The sequence below is a fragment of the Dendroctonus ponderosae genome, unplaced genomic scaffold (assembly GCF_020466585.1).
Source record: "Dendroctonus ponderosae isolate FM_Combo_2020 unplaced genomic scaffold, Dpon_F_20191213v2 Dpon_F_20191213_1, whole genome shotgun sequence".
Lineage (NCBI taxonomy): Eukaryota > Metazoa > Arthropoda > Insecta > Coleoptera > Curculionidae > Dendroctonus > Dendroctonus ponderosae.
The window spans coordinates 33618191-33627876 of record NW_026017110.1 but is presented as its reverse complement, the minus strand read 5'-3'; the positions used below and the strand labels follow the sequence as shown (position 1 = coordinate 33627876).

The 9686-nt window shown below is 35.6% G+C and overlaps 1 protein-coding gene across 1 annotated transcript in view; it reads left to right on the top strand.

Annotated features, from left to right (window-relative positions):
* Positions 1–9686, top strand: part of LOC109545939 (protein O-mannosyl-transferase TMTC2) — a 365218-nt gene that overhangs the window by 118057 nt on the left and 237475 nt on the right. The window contains exons 4-5 of the mRNA XM_048661437.1: positions 5565–5934; positions 5997–6440. Of these exons, the coding sequence (XP_048517394.1) occupies positions 5565–5934; positions 5997–6440 (814 nt within the window). The remainder of the gene's footprint in view (positions 1–5564; positions 5935–5996; positions 6441–9686) is intronic.

Below are 9686 nucleotides of genomic sequence, written 5' to 3'. Positions count from 1 at the left end.
AAATACTTATACATTGCTTCAATTCAATATGTGCTGCCAGTGAAATCGCCAGTTTGTCTGCCCGTGAAAAACGTATTTATGTATACCCAAACCAGTGCAAAATTATTGGAATCCTAAATGTAGCTTTTTTGCTTTTTGGCGGACACGCACTGTACATTTGTCTGCTTTCCTCGGCCTTGGAGTTGGATCGGATGTAGCTCAGATGAAATATGTGCATTTGATAATGGTAAACTTTTGTTTTCAAACTTGGGTTGATGAGAAGTTATTCTCAGAAAAAATGTTAATTCGGATTTGGCTTTGAATATGTTTAATTCAGAGATTTCTTTTTGAAACCATCCATTACCTGAATGTAAATTAGTTTTAGGCTCTGAAAGAATAAATTTTAATTTGCTTTAATTAAAAAGGCTATGAAGGCGACTGCACACTTCAATTAAATTCAAAGTAAGTAATTGGTAATTTTGAAATATGTGTTTTTTCCCGTCAATGAAGACGATTGGACAGACTGCTGACCCCATGCAAATAAATAATAACGATAAGGTGATTCAAAATCGGCGTCATTCCTCTGGAGGGTTGTCTGGGGGTGTCTTGGAAGTACAGCAAAAATAGCACAAAGTTAAATGGTATTAAAAACTCCCATATTTCGAAAAACCTAGATCAGAATTATGGCAACAATGTTTTTCAAGGTAATCTGCCTAATTCACATTTCGTAAATACCTGTTCCTCCGTAATTCTTAAAAACTCCGGTAACCATAGATGAACATGAAGCAAAGAAAATAAAAGAGACAATAACATGAGTTGAGGTTAGGATAACGGTGTTACCTTGCGGTCAGTGCTGCGACAAAACAGCCCAGTGCTGCCATCTTTTTGGGGCAAATTATTATACCTAAATAGGTCACAACTGTCATCTAAAATCAGCGGTTAAAGGTTATGTATCATTGATCAATATTATTGATCACATAAAATACAATTTTGTTGTTAAAACACAAGTGTTCCCAAGAGCGAGAAGTCCTGCCCGTTTCACTCCAAACATCTTTGCGTCCCAATCACTTTCAGTCTGAGCTCATATTTTGAGCAGCTTCTCGTGTTCGTTTAATTAACTACTGCTCAATTTAAACCAGTGCCCGGAAGATCAGAGATTTAATGTGTTCTAGTGTCCTGTGCATATCACATACATGGTAGGAATGTAGGCGCTTCCTCGGGGGAGTTATCGGGACAATGTGTCCGGTGTTTGAGAAAGTGCAGTTGTTGTACAATGCTTCAAGTACTCCTGGAAGGCTCAGCTGCAATAATCTCCAATACCTGTTCCTCTAGGTCTTGAGACTGAGCATTTTTAGATTGTCGACTGTCTGCGTCCATTTAGAGCCACTCGCCTAGTCTGTATCTGTTCGCTGGTGTAAGTTCTTACAGCTTCTCCTTTGTTACTGTGGATTTTCCATAACTAATCGAATATTCGCAAATTCGCTGTTGGTTTACATTTTGTGAAAGGAGATTCAAAATAAGTCACAGTTTGACAAATGCTTGTTATTATTGACAAAACCTGTTAATCACAAAGAAATATCATTGCCGCTTTGACTTTATCAAAAAATTGAAGAAGAGAACTTTTTTAATATAAAAAAAATTCGTAATTTGACGCAAAGATTTTCTTTCCGAATGCTTAAGTATTCCAATTGGCTACCAATCAAACGTGGGACTATTTCAAAATAACGCTTAATAACAAAGTTGAAATTCGATCTTCAACTGTTATAATCTTCTTGAAATTTTCGAAAAAAGATTTTTGAATATTTTTCTCGTACTCTCGAAGTGGGCCCCTATATACCCTTAAAAGGAATGACGCCAATTTTAAATCACTCTGTATTTTCTATAATCTTGTTTCTCAAAGGTAATAGTAAAAGATGTAATTTAAGGAGCGTTCAAACAGGCGTTAATTGAAAAACTAACAACAATTTACATCACAGTCAACTAGTTAACAAGTTCAAGTTCGAAAAGAAAGAAAAGGTATAAACGGAATTTGAAAAGCCATTTCTGACCCATCACTTCTATTTCCACGTTTGGAAGACATTAAATATTTAAAAATCGCACATTAAATACTTAATGATGAGTATACGTATGATCGATATACATATACGACACTAAAATTTATGTTATACTTATTCTTCAAGATACGTTAACCTTCTGCTAAATTCGGAGAACTTTTTAAACTTCCGAATAACGACTACTAAATCAACGTTAATTGAGATTGAATTAATGCAAGAATTTAATTTGCAATATAATAATAATTCAGGTTAATTACAATGCTTAGGTTTTGCTATTCATATAAAAATATAAAAATTATGTATAATCAGCAATAAATAGTGGAAACATTTTATTTATTGGGTCAATCTTTGCTGATGGCTGGTTTCCATCAATATTTAAATATGTTCACCTATTAATCAATTTGGGCATATTTATCAACGTAACTAAAATAAAATTATAAGTAAATATTAAAATTATCAGTAAACAAAGCCGATTTATGTTAAAAGTTTACAATAACTGAAATGTTATTAATAATAATTCTATAATTTTTGTAGGCAACCAATGATGAATACATTGGATTTCACAATTTGACAATTAGGGCACTAACTTGTTTCTAATATATATATTTTTTTCTAATAATAATAACGATAAGAAAAATAACTTTTCGATTCAATTTTGAGAACATGAATATGATTTGAAAATTCGATAGCAATCTTGTTGCAAACATATTTTCCGAGATTGAAACTTAATTGATTAATTTACCAACGTACACTTTAATTCAAACTTTCACTAATTAGAAGTAATTATATCGCGCTGGTGGCGCTTATTTGGTGGCTATGAAGTATTTTTTCAGTGGTAAGGTTTTATTGTTAAGCTGTGTAATAGATGGTCGTCAATAAACTTTCGGAAACCGACTCATACCAAAAAAGGCCTGCCTATACAACGCATCCCACCGGGAACCGCCGCAATCGAGGTCTGGCAACCCAACATGTAATTAGGAGAAATTTGAACATTGGACAGTATGCCACGTCAAATTCTAAATATATTTCATTTCATCATAAGTAAGTAAAAGTAAAAAAAATGCTTTCAAAATGACGTTGAGAAAACCGTCCAAAATAATTATTGAACCTCCATTTTTGATAATTTGTGTTATTCAGTATTAAAAATAGGGGTAAGTTTGTGTAAAGTTTTTGATTCCAAAAGTGTATAAGTTTCGAAATATTGTCAATTTAAAGTTTTCATATGGCTATTTTGTGACGCACATGTCAGGTTAGAGATCCCCGAAGCTTGCACTATCTTACATGATTTCTTGCTCGGATATACCCGAGGAAATTCATATATTTATTACTTACTAATATTAAAAGAATTTTGATTCAAATCTTATTCAAATGGTTAGAAACATGCAATTAATCGATTTAAGGCAAGATTGTGAGCCACCATTGAACTTAATATTACAAGACTTAGAAATTTGGTAAATGCCTCTTGATATACAGGGTGTTCCGTAAATATTTTAACAGCGTGTTCTTCTAGTCACTTTAAAAGAGGGTTTTCCAGAGAGTTTTCTTAATTTGAGGTTTCATTGTTGACATATTTGATTTTCAAAATGGCAGAAAACATTAGTTTTTGTTGTGTTTCTTTAAAAGGGTTTAACGTATAAACTTCAATTTTGGTATACATGATAACCTAATTGCGTGCCATTCTGTGGTAGTGTTTTGTGGTTCTGTTTACTTTTATACAGGGTAGAAATGTGGAACCCCTACTTTTATTTTGATCAGAACTTTTTTCTATGCATTTAAACTATGATCAGCATAATTTTTGTAATTACTACAAATTATTTACCTACTTTTTTATCTCTTATTGTTTTTTCCTAAGACCACTAGTTTGCCCACAAATAAATAAAATAGTTTTATTTGCCGTTCTCAAAATGTGTGAGTACGTACCTAACGAATTTTTATTTAATAACGTTTGAATACAAAAAGTGCAATAAACAAAGTAGGCTGTTAAATATCGTTTAGTTTTCATTGTCAAAAAAATTACAGCGGCTGCTGACAGTTTCCAAGTTCTGTAAGTTTCGTTGGTCGGTTTCTTTGTTGTATTAGTTTTTATGTTAGACATAGAATATGAATAACATAAATAACTATTATAATAACGAAGAATATACAGACATGCATTTGATATACGGAGAATGTCATGGCAACGCTCTTACGCAGAAAGATTTCCTAATCGTCGAGTTCTTAACCATCCAACTTTTACCAAAATTCATTTAAGACTATGAGCCACTAGAACCCGTCAACGAAATGAAGGTAGAGGACATGCTCGACAAGAACGCACCGTTTTGGATTATTTTGGTAGCAATTCAAGAGCGTCTATCCGAGAAGCATCAAGGCATTTTAATATATCTGCTACTAGTATTTGGCGCATTTTATCAAAAACCGACTTGCATCCTTTCCACTTTAAACGAGTACAAGAATTGTTATCAACAGATAATGAACTGCGAGTAAGATTTTGCGCAGAAATTCTAGACAATCGTAGTAGAAACTCTCAATTCACCCAGCAAATACTGTTCACCGATAAAGCTTTATTTACAAGAATAGATGTTTTTAATTACCATAATATGCATGAATGGTCTGCCGAAAATCCAATTTCTTTCATCACAACAAAATACCAACATTGATTTTCTCTCAACGTCTGGGCTGGAATAATAGGAGATTTTTTAATAGGACCGCAGATCTTACTTAGACGTTTAGGAAGGGCTCAGTACTTGAATTTTTTACAAAACAATCTTTTTGAGTTATTGGAAGATTTGCCTCTCCAACTACGACAACAAATGTGGTGTATGCACGATGGTGCCCCTGCTCATTTTTCTTTGCTGGTTCGAGATTGGCTTGATCAAAACTTTCCAGACGTTGGATTGGGAGGGGTCAAGAAGCTCCTATAAACTGGCCTCCTAGATCTCCTGATATAAACGCGCTTGATTTTTACTTCTGAGGCCATTTAAAAAATGCGGTGTATGCAACAGAAGAGAATACAATTGAGGAACTTCAAGGAAGAATATTTAGTATTTCTAACGAAATAAGAACCTCCGTGCAAACTTTACAGTCTGTATCGTTGCGCATATTGTTACCATGGTATTATTTAAGTAAAATTTATTAAAATTTAATAATTGTAATTTGATCCGAAATACACATTTTCGAAAAAAAAATTTGGTTGTTAGTAATTAACTAATAAAGTTCTGAACAAAATAAAAGTAGGGGTTCCACATTTCTACAGTATAAAAGTAAACTGAACCAGAAAACAGTACCAAAATTGAAGTTTATATGTTTAACCGTTTTAAAGAAACACAACAAAAACTAATATTTTCCGCCATTTTGGAAGCTAAATATGTCAACAATAAAACCTCAAATTGAAAAAATGACTTTAAAATGACTAGAACACGCTGTTAAAATATTTTAACATATTTACGGAACGCCCTGTATATCATATTCACTTTGAAATAAAACTAACGCTATATTTGCTCGTTCTCTGACAATAAAACAATGCTATTGTTTCAGAAACAGAAGAAAAGTTTTCTCATCCTGTCAGTGGCCCTACTGCTGATCCTAATACCTCGCCTCAACACCAAACCTCCACAATTTTCAGCAGCTGACAATCCCACAGCAAGAGAACCAAGTGCGACTACAAGGTTTTTGACCTTAGCTTATCTACCTTTCGTGAATTTTTTAATATTGGTTTACCCCAGTCAATTAAGTTTCGACTGGGGAATGGACGCTATACCCAGAATACACAGTATCAGAGACCCACGGGTGTTTTATGCTTTATGTTTTTACACAGTACTTACAGTGGTATTGGGAGTTTGTCTCTTCGGAATTCTCGAGCCGAGGGGATGGTTTTCCGTTAGTTATGCAAATTTCATTAAAGCAGGTGAGATGGTTATAAACTGGTTCTGTGTAAAGAATATTTATTATGCATTATATTTGTTTTAGGTTGCATAATTTACCACAGAAGAAATTCGGATACTCATTCGCATAACTGCAGGATAGCAAATAACAACAATACTACCCATAATCACCACTTTCTTTGCGTTTGCACAGCGGTGAAGTTAACATCGCAAAAAGTAACATCGAGACACAGTGTATTATTTTCTTTATCGCTAATAGTTCTTCCCTTTCTGCCGGCATCAAATTTGCTCTTCTACGTCGGATTCGTAGTAGCGGAGCGTGTCTTGTATATACCGAGTGCGGGTTTTTGTTTGTTGATCGGTATTGCCAGTGCGAAGTTGTGGAAACTTAAAATGAATCGTGGATATTTATGTGCGGGCTTCGTTTTGGTGTTGGCCGGTTTTAGTGCGAAAACAGTGATTCGGAATTGGGACTGGAAAAATGAGGAGTCGTTGTTTTGTAGTGCAATCTCCTTCAATCCGCCAAAGGGTAAGTTCCATTTTATTTGATTGTTTGTAGTATTAATCTAAACAATTTTCCTGGGGGTAATTATTTACTCTACAGTCTGCTGTGGCACGCGCACATGCCCGCACGGTTCGCGCAGCCGAAAATTGCATACTGGTCAGCCATATTGCCGAACTGCCACCAAAGTAGAAAATCTCAATGAAAACAAAAAAGTAATTCATTCAAGGTTGAAAACTTAGCAGATTTACGTTCATTCAGGAAATAGTAGACGACACTGATAAGCTCATTCCTCCATCGCGCTTAAATTAGCCGGGACCCAGCTGATTGCAGCCAGCAGTTTGAAATATCAAATTAATTGTATTTGCAAACAAAGAAAATAAAATAAAATCAGTTTTGGTATATTAAATGGTTAATAATAATACATGATTTGTTTACATAAAAAGGTTAAGGAAGTGGTAGAGTTTAGAAAGTGGTAACATAGTACTGGCAACTACGCGAAAAATTTCGCTTGGCACGCCGGCGCAAAGAGCTGAACCATCATGGCGACCGTTGTTTTGTTTTGCAACTTGGTGAATTTCAGAGTGTGAAAAACGATGGGAAACAGCATTCGCTCGAAAAATGTATAGGAAAAATGTTTGTTACGAGATTTGCTATAACGTGAACAAAGACTTAATCGGCAAAGCGGCCATCCTAGTCATTTACTTCGCATTCACAACTATTTATTTTTGAAAATGTTTCGGTCTGTTTTCATCATACTCAATTAGTTTAAAATCGTCTAGGAAGTTGTTGCCGGGCTAAGTTTCTGATGCGCGTTTGCACAGTTTTCATCCTAAGTATAGAATGCCGATGGAACGCTTAAATTTTAAGGCCGCCTTAAGAGGACTTTATTTGCACCGTCAACATTTAATCTGCCCATAGCAAAAGAATGAATCCACTTGACAACTATGCCGGTTAAGTATAGATTTGGGAACATTTTGTTTTTTTTTTACAGATGACATGACACAGAGGTGTTCTGTGACCATGACATGGCGAACTTTAATTTTTGGCAAAAGAGATAGACTTTCGAGGCCATTCCTTGAAACTAATGGGTTTTTCGGGTTTTTCGGCAGTCATTCGGTAGAATTTCTTTTTGACGTTTTGCAAGCCCGAGCTCGCTTGCATCTTCAGAAGTGGTTTGCTTGAACGCTTACACGTGCCGATGCTATTTCTCGGGCGCAGTCCGTATTTATAAACCGGTTGCGATGATGTGGTTTGTGATGACGTGGCCTGTGTTGACGGATCCTGCGCATTCTGTTGGCTGTTGCTATTCTCCGGTATACTGCGATCTCTCTCCTGTCCTGAGCTATTGGTTTTTCTTGCTGTTTTTGCGTTGGTGAGTGCTGGGAACCATATTCTGTTTAGCGCTATTGTCTCTATTCGACGTCGATTCTTTCGAAATCGTCGTCGTGTTTGTAGATTTCAATGGCTTCTCGTATTAGTTGGGGGCGATACCCTGTTGTTGCCAGGACCTGTGCCTTTCCGAAATAGATGTTGTGTGTTCCATCGCCGAGGGCATGTTCGACGGCACTGCCGACTTTTCCAGATGCCCCAGTTTACAATTCGGTCGGTGTACTTCTATTCTTGTCGCAACCGATCTCTTAGTACTTCCTATGTAGACGCTTCCACAGGAGCATGGAATCCTGTAGATTCCTGCAGTTTCGAAGGGGGTCTTCTGTCTTTAACTGACCCTAGACATTCTCGGGTCTTTGTTGTGAGCTTGTAGATTGTTCTTATGTGGTGTTTCCTCAGGAGCCTCTCAATTCTGTCAGTAACAAAGGGCAGGAATGCTCTCAGAGTGGATTCACGTTTTTGAGCACGGCCCACTCTTCCAGCTTTTTTGATGTCCAAATGGGAATATCCGTTCTGAAGAAAAGCTTTTGACAAGTGCTGTAGTAGCGCATCGAGCGCAGCGGTTCTCGATGGGACACCCTGTATTAAGAAAAGAAAGTAGATTGAAAAAAAAATATATATGGTGTTCCACTCAAAATAAGCAAGTTGACACCCACTTCCGGTCTTACCGGAAGTGTGGCAATCTTCAAAATATTTTAGATCGCTTGCCCCCAGTGACTGTATAAATCCCCCTGAAATATATCAACTTTTTTGTTGGCCTGTTCAATCCTGGATGTGTTATCAAGCTCTCTTAGGCTTTACAGTTGCACGCGGAAGACCTGCTATGGTGTTTTAACTCTCCAATTATGAATGAAGCATCATTATAAACCATTGCAATTGACACATATTTCGAATGTGATTTCAAGATGATAGTCTGTTGGCTCACACAATACTTTGAATATAATTTAGTCAAATGTACATTTTTGCATGTAGCATAATTTTCAGTTTTATCCCATCATCATTTATCATTCTGACATCATCAGGCATCTTTAGAATCCGAACGAATTTGGGTTATCACTGCATGTCGTCGTATTTTGCATTAAGGCTATATAAAATCGTTCATTAGGACTTTTCAAATGACTATGTAAAATTTATGACTTTCAACATTAAGCTTTTATTCTGATGGATACTGCTTATGAACATGATTTGTGTGCTTTCTGGCAACATTGCGACGTAAATTCTTTATTTTGGTTAGTTAAAATATGGGGCATTAAAAGAACTATCAACTGGAATAAATCAAAATTTGTGTCGAAGAAAGCTGATTATATAATAAAATAAATAATTTCTAACAATTTTAAGATTTCTTTAGTTTTTGAAATTATTATAACAAAATGAATTAAATTTCACATTCTCCGAAATAAAAAAGCGATTACTGGCAGTTTTTATAAGTTCTGAATGGTAATTGTCGCGCTCACAAAAGGCTACCCGCTATTTGCGCTACGGCGGTTCTATTTCCAAAGAAATTGGTTCCGGGCTTTTCCAATACTGATCAATTTATTTTAAACAGATTTGGTTTGTTACAACTTACAACTTGTCTTTTTGTTAAATCAAACTGTAACTTCTCTAAACTGTCAAGTCACCAAAACGGAGACCTTTTCTACCTGCTCTTTTAACAATAGTTTTCATAGTTTCTGACATACTCCCACCTAAGGAACTAAGTGTATGATAATGTTGCTCAACAATAACAGGAAACATCAAAACTTTACAACATAATAATAAGAACAAAACTAAACATTTATGTTCAAGGAATAACGACAGGGATATTTTCCTACAAATATCTGATAGGCATTTTAGATGTGCGACCACTACGTGTAACCTCTACTTTTTGCCCTGACAACTTAT